Raw genomic sequence first — 24,355 nt, forward strand, 5'->3', positions numbered from 1 at the left:
TGACAATCGTTGCCCCGCTCATTCGGTCATGGAGTGGCCATTTTCATCTTACCTGTAGAGGTCCACCCGAATCGCCTTGGCAGGAGTCTTGACCGCCGGTTTCGTGACCAGCACAGAGGAAAATATCCGGGATGAACTCGTGTCGGCCGGCTCTCAGGAACATCGACTTGCAGCGGTCATTGCTAACAATCGGCACCGACACCTGGAAGAAGCAATCGAAGCAAAAGGAATAACCGATAATGAAATTGACCGACGGCCGAAAACGAAAACATGGAGTTGAGAAGGAAAACATCTGGAAGGGGGATAAATTCTATGAATAACAAATAGCCAAACACTTTGAAGCGGAAAAGCGTTTTCTCGAATGTTTTGTTTTGCTTTTTTGGATCTACTGAGAGGTGTACCTATATGGAAACAAGGTTAGCGCAAATCATTGTGCCAGCTTTCAGTGTGTGGACAGCTGGCGGTTGATGGAGAGCAATAAATATAAATACGATTGGAATCTAATCGACCAAGAAAGAGTTAGCTATCTTTATTAAGGAGACTTTCAGCCGAACGCTGGTTCGTCTCCGGAAGTACACCAAGAAAGAAGAAATAAGTTTTGAATAGAAAATATCTTTCATATTCTCAGTAATCCAAAAACCCCGAGTTAATTGATCCCTGGAATACGTGGCTTGAATCGAACAGAATTAAGCCAATAAAATCTTTGAACAAGTTCTCCCGGTGTGATGACAGAATGAAGACAGATTGTATTCAAATAAAAAGTTAAAACTTCTGGAGATTGGTATTACTGTGCTCTCCACCATTCCGTGTACATATGCAATTGTTCATAGAGAACCGAAATAGGTTGTTAATAAACCATGTAGACAGTTTAGGACTGCACAGATTTATGCGATATCGCACTTAAATTTACACGAAATTACATGTAAATTTACGCCAAATCTAGAGTCCTATGGTCACTGTGACATAGGTCACTTCCTACGGGGAACTCAGAACCTGCTTCAGGATGGCCATCGCAACATTGCGCAGAAAAATCATGATACCCATATTGACGTGATTCAAAAGATTAACATTAACTGGCCACTTTACCGGAACCAATTTCAAGGAAATGGCTTGATCTCGTTGTTACTCAACAGATCTTGAATCTGAGGCCAGCATTGAGTTCAAAATGGATTCTAGTAGGTATCAGGAAAAAATCTGAATTCAAATAAATATTCATAGCAGAAAAAAATACAAGTGATGAAAAAATCAGTTTTAAACTCCTTTAAGAATCCGGAACATTTCCTGGCCATCACTAATTTTCAAATGATATATTTGAACTGCTATAAATTTCCAGTTACATCAAAATTGTTTTTTTTACTGTCCCGATCCCGATCCCGAGCTCGGTAGCTTAGTCGTTACCGTTTCTATTTACTGAGCAAAAGGTCGGGAGTTAAAATCCAGGTCAGTCCCCTTCTTTTCAATTTTTACTATGTCTTATTCTATTTCCAGTGCTATTATTAATGTCAGCATCTTGCTTAATGCGAATGCAAATGTTTTATATTAGTGATATATTTTGTGTTAAATTTGCTTTGTAATTGGTTTTAAATTATATTGGTTTTTACGCCAATGCCTACTGGCTTTTCCATATCCAATTCTATTTAGACGTCAACCATCGAGAGTAAATAAATAAATAAATACATTTGAAAACCGAACGGTGACCCAAAACATGAATCTGAACGGTACATTTTTCACAACATCTTCTGGTAACTGACAAGTACAAAATATGATTATAACATCTAATGATTTTATAAAACCGAAAAATAATTTTTATACTGAAGTGAGTGGAAGCAACCCTACACACTTAGAAACATTCATGTAAATTTAGGTGCTCTGAAAGTGACATATACGAGCGTCAATTTTGACAGAAATTTGAATCATAACAGATGTGAAATATAGCTCAATCAAACGTACTTTTCGTCGAGCAACGAACTTTTCAGTCTCGGAGCACTAAATATTACATGACATGTTTGTTTACGTTTCATCTTTTATGTGAAAGATGGATTCCGTCACATGAAAAAATTAGTTATTTCTAAGTGTGTAGTCACTCGCAGGAAATCAGAGCGATTGGTTGAGAACCCGCCACTTAAAATATTGATTTTTACGGTGTGATAAAACCAAAATTGAAACAGGGGATCAAGTGTGTCTACTCTTTCCTATTTATAGAACTTGCTATCAGAATTGTTTTTGTACTGTCGTGCTTATGCAGATCTAAAACTGACAAATGAATTAGATACAAAAGAAGACGCAGATTAAACAAGGTAATATACTGGGTAACAGTTACATACAAAATGATACTGCTTCACACCTTAATCATCTTCAGCATTATGTATTTCGATGGAAATGTTATGCAATGAAACTTTGGCAAACAAAAACAAGAATTTCAGCCGGTAAACATATGACTGATGTTCCTTGGAAAACGATGTTATTATACCATTTCCCAGCAAACGCCTCACAGGATTCATCATGAAAGCAAACAAAACTGGAATCTTGATACGCCTCAGTTGCAAAATGTGTTGCCTCATCTAGCTTCTCCATAAGCAAGTCCCATTAATTATGTGTCAATGATTCAGCAGCAAGTTTCTACTCTCACAAGACAAGACAAGACACAAACATATGAAAAATGCAGAAAAGAATTAACAACCTAATAATTAATTTTGAGCCAAACTTTTCTCCCCTGCAAGGCGTACGGCAGAGAGTAATGAGTTTTCAACTTAAGTTGAATTTTATGCTCACTCGTATAAATCCCATCACGTTCCGGGTCGTAAAACGTAATCGCATCCTTGACGAGGAGCATCGTAAATCCAATGAAAGGAAATTCTCTAATCCTTTTTTATTGCGCTCCTCTGGAGGTCGCTTGATGAAAAGCAAGTCACACGGTGCGACGAAATTGTCCTGTTAAAATTCAATTTTCCGCCTAATCAGACAACTAGAACCCTTTCGTTTCGCCGGAACGAACATTGTAGTCTGCACCGTCGGTCGGGGATCGATTGGAGACATATTGTGTGATTCGTTTTTTTTTTGCTCGCTGCTCCGTCACTGTTTGGTGAGATAACTAGGTTTTGTTTTTTTCAGCGATTAGGAAATCACTTTGCATCAAGTGAAATTTAAATTCAAGTCTGGAAAAGTTTTCCTATTTATTCGACAGCATGATGGAATTAATCGGTTCAGTACCGTTTCACGGATGCATGCAAGTAGGGAAGTCTATCAATCTTAAAGTTAGCGTGACAGGTGGTATGAAGGGTCGATTTTATTTCGATAAATCGGGCTGGTAGAAGCTGTGAACGAGAAAGTGACATGAGTGGTATGGCAGACCTTTGCTTCTCAATCAATAAATTTTGTATTTTTTTTTTCAGTCTGTGTACATAGGTACGGTTCATGTATGAGTCACAGTACTGCGTATCACGGTTCAGAAGTAAGTTCTTCGACATACATTCAGCAATGGTGCAGGAAAAATCATCGGTCTTTAGTAAACATGATTGGAAATAGCTGCTCCTTGAGTACGGATGTTTTTATTGTTCAGATATGTTCTCCAAATCGTAGAAATGTATTTTCTCCATTACTGATAATGTAAGATTTTCATACAAACATTTTCATTTACATTCGAGCATTTTTGAAGCATATTGAGGAGGTTATTGAAGGAAGTTCTCTACAAATTATGATTTTTACAAAAACGTAATGCAGTCAAGCTTAGTGGACAGCTACGTTCAGCAGCCATAAAACTTAAAATGAGACAGGCAGGCACCTATTCTAGCCTATTAGCCTAGCAGTCCCGTTTAGGACCCATTTTATCTGGGATGACAGCCATTGGTTTCGAACTAGAAGTTTAGAAGTACCAGAAAATTTGAGGTACTGACTAAAATTAATCAAACTTTATTTCCGTCAGTTTCTTCAACGGAGTAGTTTAAATGCGAATGCTATCAAAAAATCCATGAGAAAAAAACTTATTTCTAGAAGACTGGTTCCTGATTACCGAGAACGAATTTCCAGATAGAACAGTAAATAAAGATATACACCTTTCCAATAAGAGCTGATCAAACGCTCTACGTCTTCATCTGTTCAGAGGCCGTAATAAAATAGAAATGATTGGAAAACGCCTCCACCTCCACGTTCCGGAATTGATTCATTTTCATTATCCTCTTACTTTCCACATCACGTTCCCAAGAAGGCCATCAGGTTTCGACCTTCCTACAGATTTTTGTTTTCCTTTTAAAAAAGTAATGTTCTCCCTTGAACACATCGTAGCGCAACATCGTTTCGCACTGCTGAGGCTGCAGGTATCATCTCATAAAATAAGTCCTCCACCTTGCTGTCGTCTTCAGTCAGTGCAGGTGAAGCAGGAAGCCCTGTCAAATCAGATGAAACACACTTCAAAGTCAGCTCGGCAGCCAACCCACAGCGTCTTCATATGGTTCGGAGGGAAGCCACCAGATGGGAAAGGATTCTGTCACGTACAACTGGCTGATGGCACCAAGTTGCCATCATATCGGGTGAACCCGTGGAGAATGATTTCCATCCTGTAAGCTCATTTTGTTGCCACAATTTTCATCTGAGCTTCACGGAAAAACATGTGTCATTTCTGTGCAAATATATTTATGTTATACGAAAAGCGATTCCAAGAAGAAATAGTAAGGAAAATAATTCGTACAAATGGTTCTGAAGCATTTCTGACGCATTGACTCCTGGTAGCATCTTGTGACTGGGGTGACTATTTCCCTGCTGCCAACGCTGTTGGATCATTTACAAAGACAAACTTCCATCGTGATTGAGGCCGGGGTGGTTTGGGAAAGAAGTTTATATGAACGTGAGGCGCAAGAAACGAGATGGCTTGATTCCAAATGTTTTGGGGTTGATTTGTTGAGTCTGGCCGTATGCTTGCTGGCAAGGCATATTGCTAGGGTATGTTTATGTGCAGCATGAACTTTCGTTTATGGTGTCAACTTTTGGTAACGTTCTAAAATCAACTGAATGGAGGAATATTGTGGTAAGAATCGTGTCATCGACAAGAGCATCAAAAGCTTAAAACTAGTTGAAAACAAATTTCCGAACAATGTTGAAGGAGGGTTATGCTTTGAAATAAAATCAATGCTTTAAGATCGGACATGAAATAAAAATGGGTCAGTTTGATAATTAGTTATAATATTCCTAAATAAAATAATATTGTTCAAGCAGTATTGAATAAAAGCATTGCATTGACAGATTTTTGCCGGCGCCGGTGGTGTAGTGGTAAGCGTGACTGCTTTCTTCTCACCCTAATGGGTCTGGGTTCAATCCCAGCCAAGGTCGGTGGGATTTTTCAGAGGCATAAAAATCTCTTGTCACGTCTTCTTTCGGAAGGGAAGTAAAGCCGTTGGTCCCGGCCCATATGTGTTTGAATTGGTGCGATATCCTACGGAGGTGTGGAAGCTGCCTTCCTGCACATTCGATTGCCGTCAATGGATGGCAATCGATGTCCGTCAGTGATTGGCACTAAACTGTAGAACAGAGACCGACGTTAAATAAAGGAAAGAAGAAGATTGAAAGATTTTACTCGATTTTGACAGAAATATTTTTGAAATCTGTCTTCTAAAATTCATTGATTTTACGTTATCGATATAAATTTCAGCTTTATAAGCCACCTTTTCCAGCATTGTGCTGTAAAGTAGCTGAAAAAAAAGCTGCAGATACAGCTATAAGCTGAAGCTAGCAAAATAGTTTTGAAGAGCGTTTATTATTTTTTTTAAACCTTTATTCAATTTGTCAGTCGCACTGAATAACAGCAGCCTATAATAGCTAATGTCACTTACATGCGAATATTAATCAACTTTCAAGCTGTAGCTGCAAAACAAAGCTAATAAAGTGAATATAATACCCATTAGATGGCTTCTACACAACCAACCACTCTTGCTGAATAACATAAACATCAAAAATGCGTTTTCAACAACTAAACAACCTATACTCATCTAATAAACTGTGTTAGCGCACCTTTGGAAGCATTTTTGAAGTCGTCTAGTTTTATGTTTAGACTTATGCAGTTTTACAGCTTTAACTTCGCTCCTTTATAAAGCTGAAGTAACTTGTCGAGAAAAGTGATTCATGTGCACTATTATAAAGCCTAAAGCGATCTTGTTGTAAAAGGACTAAAAGGTCATGTAGATCTGTTTACGTCAGTTCAAAGTGTTGGTGTAAAGAAGTTGGTAGTGTCAAGATTTGCCAATGCGGCCGTTTTGAGTTCGAGTTCAGGTTCCGGTGCAGGGTAATCATTTGGCGGTGTGCTTATAACTAATTTCGAGTAATTTCAATCGCAGCTAAATAAAATCAATAAATTCCTTCATCAAAAAAATTAAAGGGTTGTGTCCTAGACACGACCGCAGTATAACCAACAATCAATACGAAACTAACGATTTTAAATTGGCTCACCACTTTAGTAGCCTATTGGTCCCAAGCAAACGATTAACGTACCCTATTCTAGTCAAAATTCTAGTACTATACTATGTTTGTTTTGATTCGCTATGAAAGTTTGACAGATAAAATGAGGGGTGATTGGTTTTTCCTATGTTTCGAGGGGTGAATCGAGTAGCTTGGGACCGAAGATAGTACCAGAGCTGAGCCAAAAAGTTGAGCACGTTATTTCGGGACCTTCTAGTCTTAGAGTTACCTCTATGGTATAACGTAGAACCACACAAAATTAATTTTTTCCATGCATTTTTGACTATATTAAGTATGTGGTTGACACAAAGATATTGATTTGTTGATCACGTTGCAACAATTCATGTGTGGAACACATAAAAACTCCAGAACAAGATCCTTAGGATGATCCTAAACAGTCCTCCACGGACCCAAAATTCTGAGGTGCACCGCATGGCTGGCCTTCAACCTCTCGAAAAGCGACGAACGGTCTTCTTGGAAAGATTCAGAGACACCTGTCTGAGATCAGATCTCAAATCATACGTGATCTGGCACGTTAGTTAAGTAAGACTCGTAGTTAGGAAGGTTATCAAAATTTTCAATTGAAGCAAAACACACCCCAAGGGGTATTCTGTTAACTAGATGAAATACGCAAATACTAAATTAGAATATCCAATGAACAAAGATGAAGAGCCAGATAGGCTGATCAATTGAAATGTAAAATCAATGTATACACCATAATCAACAAAAATAAACGAAATTTTACTACTACTACTTTTTAAAGTTAGTGGTGTGTAATTCACCAACATAATATAATCGAATATGTCTTTCAAGCAATTTTTTTCTCAAACTTGAAAGTTTTGGTGCGGGAAGAAATTGAGGGAAAAACTTCTGTTTTTACTAATACTTGTGGTTTGTTTAAAATTTATTTCCCGGAAAAAAGTGATCGTCAAAGTCCATGTCTTTTTCAGATTATTGTTGAGGGGGGGGGGGGGAGAGGTTGTTGTGAAGGGAGAGAGGGGGTTAACAAACATTGCATTTTCTCATTCCTCATTGAGGTCACGCCGTGATCCACCTTTAGCCACTGACTTGGTCCTGATTGCTGCAGGACCTAGTGTCTGAAGCGGGAATGAGCAGAGGCAGGAGAGCAGCGCTGATTTATATCTTTTCATGTTCAAGCAGAATGATGTGCAACCAAGTGGTATTCGTTTGTGATGACTAGGTTTGGGAAAAAGGCTTATTTTATGAAAACAGTGATAAAATTATCATTTGTACATTTTCAATAGTTTAATTTCAGAAAAATTGGTGGGCGTTGGCCAGGTTTGGATTTTTCAGATATAATCCTAAATAGGACCTAGATTATTTAATACTCTAGTAACCTCAAGTCCGTGCTCTGTCACAATGTTTCATTGTGATTAATCAACACTCAAAGGGGAAATGAATTTGAAAGAAAGGGAACTTGGAGTGTAGAGCGCACTACCCACTGGACGATTTTGAAGCCTGGCCAAGTGAGTGGGGTATGGGTTTATTTGATTGAACGTCATTTCCAATGTATATATTGATACATTCAAACCATTGGCATTTGAGATAAGACAGAGATAGGATGCGGAGGGCCCGCTTAGGGGAAGCGTAACCCCATTTATTAAATAGTTCAGATAGACTGGAAATGACAGGTTCATAGTGAGAAAATGTACCATATGGGGCCCGTTCACTGATCAAAATCAGATTTACATCGTCAGACCCTGCCCAAGAATAAGGGGATTGACGATGTCTTGTCAAGTTTTATTTGGAATTTGCGTTTTGCATTTAATACTCTAGTAAATCTCGCGTCCGTGCTCATTCACAACAGTGTGATGTGTCAATACTCACTGGGTTATATGTCTTAGACCAGTTCCAGATTAGTTTGCTATTAATATCTTCTGCATCGCAGTTCGCGATAGATTACTAATAGCGAATTCGTTTATTATTCAGTTCCAACCTGGATCGGGTATCAAGATTGGGTCTGCTTGTTTTCTGACAAACGTCAGTTTGCACGTTTGTTTTTAAAACCTAGCTCAGGTTGAGGTTCGCACTGACAAAAAGTTCGGTTTCGCACTGGGTTGGAACTGGTTCCAACCCCGATAATAAACGAATTCGCTATAAATATGGGTTCTCTTTTCCGACCATAATAGTGTGAGGGAAGGGGGTGAGTTAAACGTTGCGATATGAGAGCGAATAGAGGCAAATAAATAGGGAAGACAACACCATGACCCAAATAAGTAACCAATGCATGCGGCTCACACTTAACTTGTTCTATTTCTTTCTTTCTTCCTATCATGTACTCATATTAACTGCCTGAGGACAAATGGGAACACGACCAGAAGTTCAATAGGAGAAAAGTAGCGAGAAAATTCGAACAAGAAAAGAAGAATTAAACTTGCACCGGCAAGAGGAAGCAGACAGAAAGGATCATGCCGGTTGAAGACAGCCAATGTATACTGGACGAAGCTTGTATCTAGGATAAGTCGTAAGTAAGTAGGATAAGAATCGTAAAAGGTGTGTGCTTGCTTGATAAGATTTTAACTTTACTTTAAGTGCACGGTAGGAATCGAATATCCATTTATGATTAAGGTTTTGCCCATTTTTCAGTGGGAGTGGCAATACTCATTGATGAGTGATTTATCGTACCCATTTATTAGTAACTGTTAGCAGCTAATGATTAATTGATTTACCTATTTTAGAATTACCTATACTTCAATTCAGAACCTCATTTCCTTCAATTACTACTCCGTCGCAGCACACACCTTATATGGATCGCTAACCTTTATTTAGTTTCAGCATTTTCGACATTTTAATCAAAAGGTGAGTTTTAAAAGTATAATTACCATGCATATAGATATGTTAATGTACCAGAACTTGGACGGACACGAGCCTACCCAGGGGAGGACCCGGATACGACCACCCATGTGTGTCTAGAGTATCACACGAGCTGACGAGTGCAACGGGAAGGACAGTAGGTGTATAGACTAGGGGGTTGGTCCCTAGATAAGCCTTCTTAGCGGAAGGCACAGCCTATGCACTGAACAATTACAATTACAATTACAATTTAATTACAGAAAAATTGGAAAAATATTTATTTCAGCAGGTTTGTAATGTAATATCCTATCGATTGGCGTATTTGGATTTTAATTTCATCTATAAATGACAAAGTTACAAGCGTTCAAAACCTAACACTCCTTCACCACACATATTTTTTTGATTTGCACTCCAGTATAGTCGACAAAGACGTAGTTCTACGTCAAAAGTAAACAATATATAACCCGACTTCAAGATCAAGCTGTGTAGTGATTATTGGATAAACAGGAAAAGGTTGAATAAGTGCCTTTCAAATTCACACACAACGAAACAGCAGAATAATAGCTGGATAGAAGCGTAAATGGATATGTTATAAGAGCTTGGCACATCCGTCTCCAACCGCCAAAAATAGCTGACTAAGTTCGCCAGATTTGCTTGTATAGAGATTCAGTAAAGGCTGCCTCCTATCATACATAATTTGCTACAAGCTACAATCGACTTTCTCATAAAAATAAACATGTGACAGAACAAACCCCATCAAATGTATGCGTGTTGAACGATTCATTGAATAGGAATTCAACCATTTTATTATTTTGTGTGGGTATTGAAAAGGTTAAATAAGCGCCTATCAACTTTATACTCAGCTAAACAGCTGAATATCCATTGAGTAGAAACATTAACGAATATGGGATTAAGAGCTGTCTAATGTGTATAGTGTTTTAATACAACTTTTGGCTGTAAAAACTAAACTTATAAAGCGTTTAAATATACTGAAAATGTTAGTTGTGTGATCTCCTACCGTGCATACCACGTAGTTCTTCCAGATCAATTAAACATTGACAGATCGTTTGGCTTAAAATCATCCACTGTCGTATTCTATACATTCGCTAGTGTAAAGTTCTGTTATTATACCCGATACGGTTCTGAAGCCTTCTACTGTTTTACATCCTAACGTGTAAAATAAGTTGTTCCTAAGTGTGTAGACAATTTGGAATTTTTAAATGATTTGAAGCTCAGTTTTGTAGTAGTTCAGGTTTTACTAATGTTAAGTGATTTCCTCCTATTTTTAGTAGCATTCAGCTGCCGTGTGTTATGTGTCCAATTCTTTTAAGTTAATGATTTAAAGGTGCAGTGATATGCTTGAACATACAAATAGATTAAATTTGAAATAACCAAACGTCAGCGTTAATCGAGAGATCCAAAACATGAGACACGCTTTTCATTCATAATTAAAGCTGAACAATACATATGGTCTGACGACATTCCCAGCTATTTTCAGTACATAAGTCGATGAACGAAGCTATCATCTAGCTTCTTATATGACAAAAACGATAAACAACTCTTCTGTACCTAAGTTATTAACGGAAGAGAAAGTTAATGAAGAGAATCGATCAGTGTTACTTTGAACCTAATGCATTATTCAGCTTGAATTGACCGAGTTCTGACTGCCAATGCCTGTAAACTACATCAATCCTTTAGTGTTATAAACTTTTGAAGAAATATAATTGGAATCTCTTCTTTCTCCTCCATCAAACACAAAACAATGCTTTCAACTATCTTCCGAGCAACAGGCGGTTAGACAACAAAGAATAAAATGCTCACGTCCTTTAACAGGTTGAGGCCTTTCTCACCCTGCCTCGCTATTATGTATTACCATTTGCTCTCTGCCAGTGGCAAATGGATATCGTGGCGTAGGAGGTTAGAAAATGCTTCATCCATTGCTGATGCCGCAATGGGTGAAATGGATTGAGTGCGAGAAGAAATTGCTAGCATTTTTTCCCTTTCTTTTCATACCAAATCGCTCCTCCAGCAGTCGAAAGCAGTTTATCCTTCGCTTCTTGGTGAGTTTTCAACGTTCGTCCCTTTGTATTCCGTTCAGTAAGCAATAGGATGACTTTATTCCGCCGACAGTGGCGCTCGGATGGTTGGCTGGAATTCTTGAAGCGTCTTGTCAATGGACAAATTTTATGAAAAAAAAAGAAGCCAGCTCTCTCTCAGTTATAGGAATTTTCCCTGGCATAACGAAGCTAACATTCTTTTCCAGTTTTTCTGTGCTGATGCAGCGAGGAGCAATGTTCTCAATGTACCTACGCGGTTGTTTTATCTTGGAACACGTCTCATCATTATTATTATTATCAACGACAGCAGCGAATTTTTTCTTTGGAACAAAACTGAATAATGATCATAATTACGAGTTTCTAGTTACTTACGTGAAGCAAACATTGAATGCACAATATATCAAAATACAGTTGTCGAAATCGGTAGCAGCCAGCAATACCTGTACCGAGCAACCTTTTGTATACTCGACAGTAGCTATTGTTCGGTGTGCTTTATCCATCATCTGCAGTTTGCTCAGTCGATCCTATTGTTGTCAACCTTGAAAACAAACATTTCGAGATAAGTGTATAAGTGAAGACCAAGATTTGCACCCATTTCTCCAATGCACAGTGGTCCAGAATCGGAATTTAGCAGGAATAATAGTCCTAGAGCTTCTGCTGAAATAATATTTAGACGTTTTGTGTCTTTGGTGCAGTTAATGTGCTTAACAAGTCCCTTCTTTTGGTGATTATAAACATTAGGGTGACCCTTACATAATTCAAATTAAAAACTAGCTTTTTTTTGAAAATTAAGACACAAGCTGAGTTAATTTGAAACCACTTTGTGAAAAAAGCATGTTTTCTTTCTCTTAACGTTATCATTTTAGAATATTTTTTTAGAATTGAATTAGAGTGTTCCTGAAAAATTCAGTTTCTTAGCTCTTATTTTTTTTTAAATTTCTCGTGAAAGTCATCTGGAAGTAGCTTTTAGAACTTCTTAAAATACAAATTTTTCCCGAATAAAGTGAATGAAATCGCTTAAAGATCATGCAATATAACCGATTTTCCCGGTGAAATACAACGTTTTTCAATGTTAATTATTCAGCACAGGGAAAATACACACCCCATTTTTAAGTTTCCATCATGCAATATAAACAGAGATAGAGGAAATAGATGTTATATTAGTCTAAATGCCCCTAATTTGGGCCCATACATAAATTCAGCAATCGACTAAATGATCAATAGCGACCAAAAATATCCATAAGTATGACAATGAGCTTTTTTTTAAGCTCGTATAAATTAAATTTGACCTTGTCCATTTTTTAAAAATATTATTGAGAGATACAGACAAATTTTCTTTTAGAAAAACATGCGTGTTAAAGAAGTCTCTTAGAGATGGCCTTCGTAAAAAAAAAAACTTCACCAAGAACCCCAAACGTCTAAACATTACAGAAAAAGCCCAAAAACTAGTTTTCTGGCTAAAGTATCATTCTGGACCACTATGCAATGAAAGTGCTTGGACGAATTTCCATGTTCTGATGGATGAAACTTATTGGATAGCGGAAGATAAGGTGCTTTTCGTGTTCAGGTTCTTGATTATAGATTAAAGATGTGATGTAATATATAATGTAAAAGAAAACTCGACTCTGTAAAGCTCATTCAGTTGAGCCTGATCAAATAAAATAAATAACAAAAAAAAATAACAACATAAAAAACAAGCTTCCCCGAACGAGCATTTAAAGTTCATTCCAGCTCAATTTCCAAGAATTTCTGTCAACGTTCGTGCCTGAATCCATGTCAAACAAATGGCAGAAAGAGAGCTGGCAAATTTAATCCTATTATTGAATTTTATTTCGTTCGCTGTTATCGTAATTATTTCATTATTTGTCGCCTCTGCTTGCGTCGAAGTTCGTTTTCTAACGAGAAGCGTAATTTATTTCCGTCAAAGCAAAACGAAAAAAACGTCGCTTAAGAATTCTTTGAACGGAAGGCAATTGATTACGGCGAAAATAGAAAGCCAACAGTGAATGAGATTTTAATTTCGGAATGGGTTCTATATTGCCATACCACCCCCACCGCTAGGATTCATGATGCGAGAAAAGCATCTGGAAAATTGCTCCGGCGGATGTTTTCACAGGATGATTTTTAATTACATTCAGAGTGGCTCTGGTTACCTATTTCTATCAAGACTTAGTGATTCCATTTATAACAGAGAACATTCTCCAAACGCTGGGAGATGAAAGGATTCACCGTGGACCGGGTAGTATCTGATTAATTTTATTTCTCGCTTTGAGAAGCTCAGTAGCACGAAAAGAAGTTAAATATAGCGGATATCATGATCCCCTTAATTCAACCTGATTAGCCGTGCTGTGGTGATTCAGATTTTAATTAGCAAATAGATGTTTCCTTGTCACCATTTAGGCATAATGATTTGTGTCCTAAAAATTACGAAGTACGAAGATAATTGGTAAATAATGTCCAGCTGTTGAGCTTCCCAAGTAACCAAAGGCACGTTAATTCGATATATGATATATGATTCTCTGCGACTTCAAGCGGAAGAACGATGTAATGTTTGGCTTCGCGTATGAGATGCACCATGCCATCCAGCTGTGGAAATTCCTCCGTTGTCGGGTCTAAAACTGCAACTGGACTTGGAAATCGTTTTTGCCAGTCAAAAGATGAGGGCGGAGGGACCAGAATCCGCGTCCTTATTCGCGACCAAGGTGGGGAAGGCAAATTCGCGTTGTAAGAGCTTTGTGGTCTGTAAACGAACATACGTGTGTGGCAGCACTTCGCAGATGCTCGCAAAGCCCAAAGCTTACATACATGCGATCGATCCTGGATGCCGCATTGTGCGTGACGTATGTGGGTGCGGAGGTGGTGGGATACAGCTTCAGCCACCGATCTTGAAGCTGCAGCTGCCGTACGGTCACCTGGAGCACCGGACTTGTGTTTACACTCGTGGAGTTGCTCGGGCGAAGCACGCAGTTAAAATTGCCAGCGAGGATGACGTGTAGCGTGTTGTGCCGAAGGTAATATGCGATCGTGCCGTTGAAGAATCTTTCTCTTTCCGCAGCTGTCCCCGGTGGCGCATAGATATAACAGAGAATCGTGTTTTGCACCCTCAAGGAAATGAGGCGGCCATCCAGGCTCTTCTCCACATGCCAAATGAATGTAGTCTTTATGAGGTGTTTACACTTATGCTATTTCACTAGCGCTAATGAGCTAGCTGCTAGCAAAAAAGCTCACTAGCATAATGTAAACATGGCATCAGCGTCTACTAGCATGAAATTTCAGGAGCATCTGAAATTCGTGCTAGTTGGCGAGTACACTAGCGCGAGTAAATCCGCACAGATGTGGACACCCCCTTAAGCGCGATTGCCGTTCCTCGCCTTGCCTGGTCCACATTGCAGACAATAGCAATAGCATGCAATAGATTTACATCATGATTGGTTTTTGCAACAGATGTTGCTAGTAAAAAAACAAATAGGGGAACCGCTCCTATAGTTGCGGTACGTTAGAAGCGTTAGGTTCTTATAGTTGTGCATGGAGACTCAATACACAAACCTATACACAGGAACCTAACGCTTCTAACGTACTGCAACTATAGGAGCGTTTACCCTACGATAATTTATTATCAATCTGAAAAATTAGATTTTAAGATAGGGTAAACGCTCCTATAGTTGCGGTACGTTAGAAGCGTTAGGTTCCTATAGATGTGTATTGAGTCTCCATGCACAACTATAGCAAGAGCAAATTTTCATTACGTCGAATGTAACAAAGGTAAACAAAGTCGAGCTATCTGTCAATCGATGCTCCTGCTGTTACACTATATACTGTCTGAATATAGGATCACATCGCATTTTTAAATTTATTTACCAGTCAAATTGCTCTTTGACGTAATCACCTTCCAATCAAAATATTTTTCGATGTTACTTAAGTCACCCGATTTCTATGAAGATGCCATTTGTCTTAAGTAACAGCGCAGAGAAATCCGTGAAAAGTGTACGTTCGTCGTTTCGCTTTCTCATTATTAAAGTGAATAAATCGAACTGTTTGTTGCTAAGATGATGGTCCTAAAATGATAAATGGGCTGCACGTAAGGAAACGTAATTGATAATTTTCCCGAAAATCCTGGTAAATACACTTTGACCCGAAAATCCTGGAAATACACTTTGAATTAAGTAACATTAGGGGGCCACCAAACGACGTATAATAACTTTTGACTAAAAAACCAGTTTTTTTTAGCATCAAAGCTTGCGATCTGCTTTGTATGATTGAAACCCTGCTTAATATGTTAAACATTGCTATCACTATGAGATTATATGTGTTGGAAATAGGAATAACTTTTCGGTCATCAAAACCAGTGTTGAGAAAATATCAAAAAATCAAATCTCACCAACGCCCAAGATCACGCTTGATTTTCGTAGACAAAAATCATCAAGCAAACTACTGCGGTTGATTTTGCAAGCTGTGATATCCAAACTCGGAATATCAAACTAACAAAACTCACCAACTGCAAATCTCACCAAACTGTGGTGAGATTGAGTTTAATGAGTTTTGCTTTTCACCCGAATGCAACCGAAACTACCATAATGGCTAGCAGCAGTCCCTTCGTGTCTGCCATCGGTGAAGCTTAAACAGAGATAGCAAACTTTACTTTCTCTTTCTAAGAAAACGATGTGCATTGGAATCATTTTTGTGACAGAGTTGACTTCTCAGCTTGATTTTTGCACGTTGTGAATAGTCTCGCAATATCAAAGGAGCTTGTAAAATAAATATCAAGCATGATATGTTGTTCCAATATCACGCGTGATATTGCGAGCGCAAGAGAGCGGAAAAATATCAATTGATTTCTGATTTTGCCAACACTGATCAAAACAAACTTTCATTTTTCTCGGATCGGTGCGAATGTTGGTGGGCGGGCCTAATTTTATGCTTCATAGTGGAGCGTTGGAGATGGTTGGTTTAGGTCCGGCATCGTTGGCTCATGCCGTGACAAAATAGCGTCATGAGCATGCGATGAGGATTACTGGGCTTCCCCTCTCTGATGAACCATTGCATAAGAGAACCAAAGTTCTAGCCTGAAGTGATAGTATCACACATGTTACTCCTTTATTTGAAAGCCGCGTTGTAGTACGCTTACGTATAGGCACTGACGTTGGGTGCGATACTGGCGGGTTTTGCCGCAAATCACTCTTATTTTATTTATTTTTACGCAGATAGATTTATTTAGGTTGGAAGAGAATTATACTATTGAAATATTTCAGAAAGTGCCCAATAGTACTCCTTCTACTTGCGTGACAAGCTTTCGTTGTTGTTTTCATTGAGGTATTACTCAGGGAACAATGTTAAACACCATTTTTGTACATGGTATTGCAACTAATCTTATATGTGCTTCATTTTGATTTGGGATAAGTATTTGAACTATGGCTCGGGATTTCCACTGTGACGTGCTTCTATTGTGACATAACCATACGTATTTTTGTGGTGCGACATAGTGGAAACGTGTGAGCATAGTTGAAGTATATACCCTATGTAATTTAGCTAGGAAACTAACTTCAAAGTGAAGCATTTAAGTCACTTGAAGGTGTCACCTGGGACGAACTAATATATATTAAATTTAGGTCAAAGTCAAAAACAACTTAAAACACGTTAAATTTTAGATTACATTCACAAGTGCAGGTACTTAATAAAGCATGGTAGGTAGATTAGAGATTTCAATTATTTATTAAATTAGACTAGAGATATCATATTCATAATCATCAAACAAACTTAAATAAGAAAATTTAGACAGCCTAGTAGCATTAAGTGGATTAACAGAAGAGTTAGGATGCGGAGGGTCCGCTTAGGGAGGCAACTAGCGTTTAAAGCAACTGGCAACTCGCCTTTTCATATATTGTCTGTTTATTTTGATTATTGCTTTAAAATATCAATTTGGTATATATGTGAAAGGATGAATCAGTGGGAGATGGATTTTCGGTTTCTTTACATTTAGCATCACTATGTGTCATTTCCTCAAAACCCCCCAATAACCGGCCTATTCAATCCCTTCCTTTTCCCATGGCGTTCAAGTGGTCCGCATAGACTATTCAGCCATTACCAGTCCTTTATCCTCGGCTTTGGATTGACTTGCGCTCCCATTGCCCCACCAAACGCTGCAAAATGAAAATGATAGGAACCTAACGCTTCTAACGCACCGAAACTATAGGAGCGTTCCCCCTATTAGAACCATTCTCGAAAAACAATTGTGCAAATGGTAACTTTCAATTTTACCGAACTGACCTGCCATTGATGTGTTTGGACAAAAGTTTAAAATCTCCATGCATTTTTTTGAATGATTTTTGCTCATAGGATTACGCCATGCTGTCAGCAGTGGTGAAATTAAAACTGACAGCTTACGTTAATCTATTAAGGCATTTATCGTGACGTGTTTACTTCCCAATCAAGCACGAAGCAGTAAATGTAAAGGCGAATGGATGTTAAATTCATATGAAAATCGCCAATTAAACCTGATGGTTTCGCCCACTGTGCAGCACTATCATCATCGCCATGGATTTCAACGGCGATATCAATAAAAGGTCATGGTTTTAAAATGTTGAAAGGCTTGGTGGTACTGAACAGAAGATCGTGACTTCCACCAAAACGGATGAAATACAAAAAAATCAACTATTTTGAGAAGATTGAAGAGCTGCTAAAAATTTTTTTGCTATAAATTTTATAACTAATGAAAATAAACAAAGCTGAGGGGTACGTTAAGCTGTTTGTAACTACCTGTTCTGACAGTGGTAAGATGCGTTTAGGTTTGTATTATACTGTTAAAAACAATCGCAGTTTTTATTCATTTCCGAATTTCATCTTGCCCCGGTGTACCTTAATAAACTGTGCAGATGATCAATGAATACCAAGTATCTTTTGTGACAGCTAACGATGAGTACATCTTACAAGTCTAATAAGTGATACACATGTCTGATGTTTTGCACCAATGTGTTCATGTATATCCTTAAATGTCAACCAGATACATGGAATACAAAATTCCTACATCTACCCAATCGCTTTTCATCGGTTTGTTTTTATAGACCTTGGCTGAATACACGATACAAGTCATGACGCTAAATTTAAACACCAGCTCTGAAAAGTGGCGTATTTTATCGTCTCCTCGATGCGGATGATTCGGTTTGGCTTGTGGCAGTGGTTTACCAGCATTAACTAAACGGTTGCCCTTACAACCTCTGTCAATGCTCAATCATATATATCTGTGAGGTGGACACATTTTCGCAAAACAAGTCGAAAAAACTGTCACGTAAAAGTTAGCACATTACCATGCTAATGACGGTGTGCTGCATTACGCAAATTGTAAGCCCAGATTACCGGCAGAAGATTTTTCATCTTCAACATCCCTCCCCCTATGCAGAGATCCTTGCTCATCTTCCTTATCGCTTATCGCTTGCCCATGGGATGGCATAGGAAGGGAAAGTTTTGCACAATATTTCACACTTCTTCCTCCACCTTTGGTGGAAGATAAGACTTTGGAAAGGTTGCAGAGTTGGTTGAGGACTTGTGCACACGGTTGTTGGTCTCATGGATGCGAAATAATGAATAAGCTGCTTGGGAGAAGTTAATGCTCAAAAAGGTTGCTTTACAAAGTGTTATGATGACGACTTTCTTAGCACTTTGCCGACTTCGTGCTGGGCGAGAAAAATACATGTGGGAAATGCAAAGTTGAACATTCAACGTTGGAGACAAGTGCTTGAGACAATATGAGGATATTTAAAGACCACAGAGAAGGCGAGTATATTTTTTTTAAATTGCCGAATATACATTATTACGTTTGGGTACCATTTTGGAATCCAGTTCGAATCTTAAAATTTTCTTCAATACCGTTTGTCCTAAACGAACATTTAATCGACGACCTAAATTTCAATTTATTTGTATTTGTGCTTGTAATACATACACATTAAAAATATTTTGCACTTACTCAAAAAAATATTCTTCAATCATGAATTCAAGGAGTGTAAAGTCAGTTCTAGTATTAACTCTGTGCACTCTGTTGACCTACTACACAAGTGCGGTTCTATACGGCTCACAAATTGATAGTTTATTTTCGCTGTTCAAGTGAGAATTTATTTGCGAGTGATTAGTGCACACAGTACTCTAGTGCCAAGGATCATTATTTGTACGTAAGGTGCAAATATTTAGTGAAATAAGCAGTTTTAAACTCCAAGTGATCTGCGATCAATCACGGAGTATAAAAGAAAATAATAATAATGGCATGCGGCGTATGCAATCAATTGAATTGCAAAATCCCGCCTTGCATGCAAGTTTATGCTGGATTCAATAGCGAGGTTAATCTGTTGACATATCTACGGTCACAGATGAAATGTTGTTTGTAATAATATTGAGTGGTGATAACTATAAATAATAATAATATTAAATCCCACATACTTATTGCAGTGTGTACCGTGTCGTGCAACCTAAACGGGCCATTTTCGCCAAAATGTTATTCAATTATCAGCATACGCATGCTGCATAACAACAATAAAAGTGTGTGATAGTGGCAGTGTGATACAATATCAACATTGAAATTGATTTTACTTGTTGTCCTTCTCATGGATAATGGCTTTGGAGGCAACTATACTCACTAGTGTTTGATTGTTTATCATCACTAAAGAATGTGGAAATTAGGGGAGACTGGGGAATTCAGGCTTCCTTTACATTACATGAAAGCCGTAAAATATATTAATAATTCAATATTTTTTCCAACTTATTTTCTTGTACATAATTAATTTTTTAGTATAATTTTTAGTTATTAGTATTATTAATAAAAATACAACTATTAATATCATATAAATATTTGAAACAAGGTATACAATTATTAAAATCTAATATCATACAATATCAACATATTTTTCGCGTGGTTTTCTAGCAACAAAAAATTTTCTCGGTATCATGAGTGGATCGAAGATGGAAATTGATAGAGAAAGGGAGGAAGAGGAGTTACAGCTGCAAAGCAAATCCGTCGATGATGTACCTTCCTGTTCTTCATCCATCTTAAACACTCCAGAAAGGAATGGTGACGGTAATGATGACGACTACGATGATGACGACGATTACGAAGACGGCATTAATGTAACGTTGATATCATCACCACCACCAACACTACTACCACCGAAACAGTTCCAAGGTAGATTACTGGAACAACCAAAAACCCCATCAAAGGAAGAGAAGGGGAAAAAGTGGAAAAAGTTAAGTGGAGCGGTTCAAAAACGCTTCAAGCGTCTTGTGGAGAGTGGGCATAGTCGAGAAGAAGCTTTCCGCTTGGCTCAAACACCACAGCAACCGGCGGATTTATCAAAACGCTCGTGGAACTCAGACCTAAACGGTTCCAACAGCAGTGGTAATCCACGTCCACCAAAAATTCCTCGACAGAGCTGTGGCAATAACAAGCCTTCTAAATCAAGAAGCTCTGTACAGCATCGAATTGATGCGCATAGATCCGAACACTCAGAACAACATAAAGGGACTGAGGGTAAGATCAACCCCTCATACAAGGAAGTAGTTTGTGGTGTGAAGCTGGGCATCCTTCCGAAAGGCTATCCCAATGTGGAACTTACTACAGAACAATTGATGACCACACAAAAAGCAATCATTACCAAAGTTGCTGGACAAAGGAAAAAAGCAGTTAAACCAAAATTTGGACATTGTGCCTTCAAGTCGGGCTACTTAGTGATTGTTTGTAAAAACCAGGAAACAGCAGCCTGGTTGTGTAGCATAATTCCTACTTTAAAACCCTGGACTGGGGCGGAACTTACTGTGGTGGAGGAAAAAGACATCCCTCGTCCAGAAATACTAATTGGGTTCTTTCCATGGAGTGCTGAAGACAGAAACGAAGGGATTCTAGCACTCTTAGAGAGCCAAAACGATGGGTTAATAGTGGATGCATGGAGAATACTCCAGCGCAACATTATAAACCAACAACACGTTGAATTAATCTTCACCGTGGATGGAGTTTCTATGAACTCTATCAAAGATTACGACTTTGTGCTGGATTTTAAATTTGGTAACGCCCAAATCAGGAAGAAATTCCAGAAGAGAAATCTGGCTCAAAGAAATGAATCAAATGATCGTGGGAGACCAGAACACAGGAGTGACAATGACTCCGATAAGACCCACGAGGAAACTGGTGATAATGGAATACCGTAGATCATTCAGATAAAATCCCAGGATCCAGTGGTGTCAAGGACTTGGAAGAAAAGCTAGATTCTGGTCATACTACAAATACAGTTAACGAGAGAACAAACGATGATCGAGTGACAAATACAGGATCAGCGCTGGGATACAGAGAAATAAATCTCCAGGCGAATATGAATCCACCTATCGGTAACCGCAGACCAATGTTGGGGAGAAAGTTCGACCCAATAAGCGCAGCAAATTCAATCAACAACATAAAAGGTAAGCAAATAAAATGTATTCAAGTGAATCTGCACCATGCAAAGGGAGAAACCGCTGTACTTTACAAACGATTCACAGAAAGTAAACTGGACGTAGCGCTAATCCAGGAGCCATGGGCAAACAAAAGTAGGATTCTAGGAATTCCTACAAAATCATGTAAGTTAATTTAGGATGAAGGGCAGCTATCTCCAAGAGCTGCCATTATAGTAAATGAAAAAGTTAAAAATTTTCCGATTACAGAATTTATTAAATAGACATCGTAGCAATCATGATGGAGGTGCCAACATCCCACGGCAAAACGGAAATTTATGTTGTTTCAGCATGCTTTCCTGGAGACGTGGGAGATGTACCACCACCAGAGGTTGCACATTTTGTGTCTTACTGCAAGAAACAAAATAAAGCATTCATAGTTGGATGTGACGCAAATGCCCATCATACAGTGTGGTCCAGTTCAGACATCAACAGCAGAGGTGAGTGCCTTTTAGACTTTATCTCAAAACATGAAATAGATATATGTAATAAGGGGGATGATCCAACTTTTATAAACACAATTAGGCAAGAAGTTCTTGACTTAACACTATGTAGTCCAACGATTTCTGACAAAATTAAGAATTGGCACGTATCGGATGAAGTATCTTTGTCCGATCATAAGCAAATTATATTTGATTATGAAGTTAATCAACAAATCATTGAAACTATAAGAGATCCCAGGAAAACTAACTGGGAGCAATATAACTCAAAGCTTATAGTTGGAGTTAATAACTTGAGAGGATGTTCAAAAACATGTAATGAACTTGAGAAAAATTCTCATGAGCTTTCAAGCTTAATCCAACAAGTTTATTACGACAGCTGTCCTGCAAAGGAACGCTCTACGAATAGGGATGTACCTTGGTGGAATAAAACCTTAGAGAAACTTCGGAAGAAAACCCGGAAGCTATTTAACCGGGCGAAAATAACAAGACAATGGGATCAATACAGGGAAGCCCTCACATGTTATAATAAGGAAATCCGAAGATCTAAAAGGAAGGACTGGAGGCAGACATGTGAAAACATTGAAAATACTCCAGTTGCTGCCAGATTGCAAAAAGTCCTTTCAAAAGATCATTCAAATGGCTTAGGAACTCTTAAAAATGAAGACGGCACTTTTACTAAGTCTGTGGAAGAAACATTAGAAACAATGATGAAAACACACTTTCCATGTTCAATTACCAACATAAATGAAGACCAAAATACACGTGCAGCGCAAACTGGCTCTGGAAAAATCAGGACGAAAGTTCAGACACCAATGAATGAATCGACTGGGTTAGAGATTGCCAGGAAAGACGCTCGTAATCTGGCCAATAAAATTTTTACAGAAAAACGAGTCGAATGGGCGATTGATTCTTTTGCTCCTTTCAAATCACCAGGTAGGGACGGAATTTTTCCAGTACTACTTCAGAAAGGAAAAGAAACTTTGACACCCATTCTAACAGGCTTGTTTAGAGCAAGCTTAAGATTAAGTTATATTCCGATAACTTGGCGTCAAGTAAAGGTTATATTTATTCCGAAGGCTAATAAAAAGGATAAAACTTCTTCTAAATCCTTCAGGCTATCATCCATTATGCTAAAAATAATGGAGAAAATAATAGATCAGCATATAAAATCAACGTACTTGATTACAATTCCTTTGAGTAAATATCAGTTTGCATATCAAGCTGGTAAATCAACAGTAACAGCTCTTCACACGCTTGTTACAAAACTAGAAAAATCTTTTGAATCAAAAGAAATGTCACTAGCAGCATTCATTGATATTGAAGGAGCATTTGATAATGCATCTTATAACTCCATGAAAAACAATATGTTGAAGCGTGGATTCGACAAAAGCATCGTTAAGTGGATTAATGAGATGCTTTCTAAAAGAGAAATCTCAGCAAATCTTGGAAGCTCATCCATAACAGTTAGAGCTGTAAAAGGGTGTCCTCAAGGAGGTGTGCTTTCACCTCTTTTATGGTCTTTGATTGTTGACGAACTTCTCAAAAACTTAGAAGCAAAGGGCTTCGAGATAATTGGCTTTGCTGATGACATAGTCATAATAGTACGAGGAAAATTTGATAATATCATTTCAAATAGAATGCAAACTGCTTTAAATTATGTTTGGTCGTGGTGCGCTAAAGAAGGGTTGAATATAAACCCTTCTAAGACCACTATTGTACCGTTCACACGGAAAAGGAAATTTTCTATAAATAAATTAAAATTGAAAGAAACCTCTTTAGAACTTTCAAGAACAGTCAAGTATCTGGGAGTTATTCATGACAGTAAACTTAACTGGAATTCACATATAGAGCAGGTTGTTAATAAGGCAATAAATGCTCTTTGGATAAGTAAAAAAACATTTGGTAGGAAATGGGGCCTAAAACCAAAAATGATCCACTGGATTTATTTGACGATTGTCAGACCCAGAATATCCTACGCATCATTAGTTTTGTGGCCGAAAACTAATGAAAAATCGTCTCAGAAGAAGCTGGGGAGACTGCAAAGACTAGCTACTCTCTCAATAACTGGTGCAATGAACAGCACACCGAGTATTTCACTAGATGCTCTACTTTATCTGATTCCGTTGCATCAATTTA

The 24,355-nt window shown here is 38.1% G+C and overlaps 1 protein-coding gene across 3 annotated transcripts in view; it reads right to left on the reverse strand.

Annotated features, from left to right (window-relative positions):
- Positions 1 to 24,355, reverse strand: part of Sb (Stubble) — a 108,365-nt gene that overhangs the window by 667 nt on the left and 83,343 nt on the right. For all 3 annotated transcript variants that reach the window (XM_065229200.1, XM_065229199.1, XM_065229198.1), the window contains exon 8: positions 53 to 202. In XM_065229200.1, the coding sequence (XP_065085272.1) occupies positions 53 to 202 (150 nt within the window). The remainder of the gene's footprint in view (positions 1 to 52; positions 203 to 24,355) is intronic.

The sequence above is a fragment of the Ochlerotatus camptorhynchus genome, unplaced genomic scaffold (assembly GCF_037179485.1).
Source record: "Ochlerotatus camptorhynchus isolate MF236.1 unplaced genomic scaffold, CSIRO-AGI_Acam_v1.1 ptg000309l, whole genome shotgun sequence".
In the NCBI taxonomy this organism is placed as follows: Eukaryota; Metazoa; Arthropoda; class Insecta; order Diptera; family Culicidae; genus Ochlerotatus; species Ochlerotatus camptorhynchus.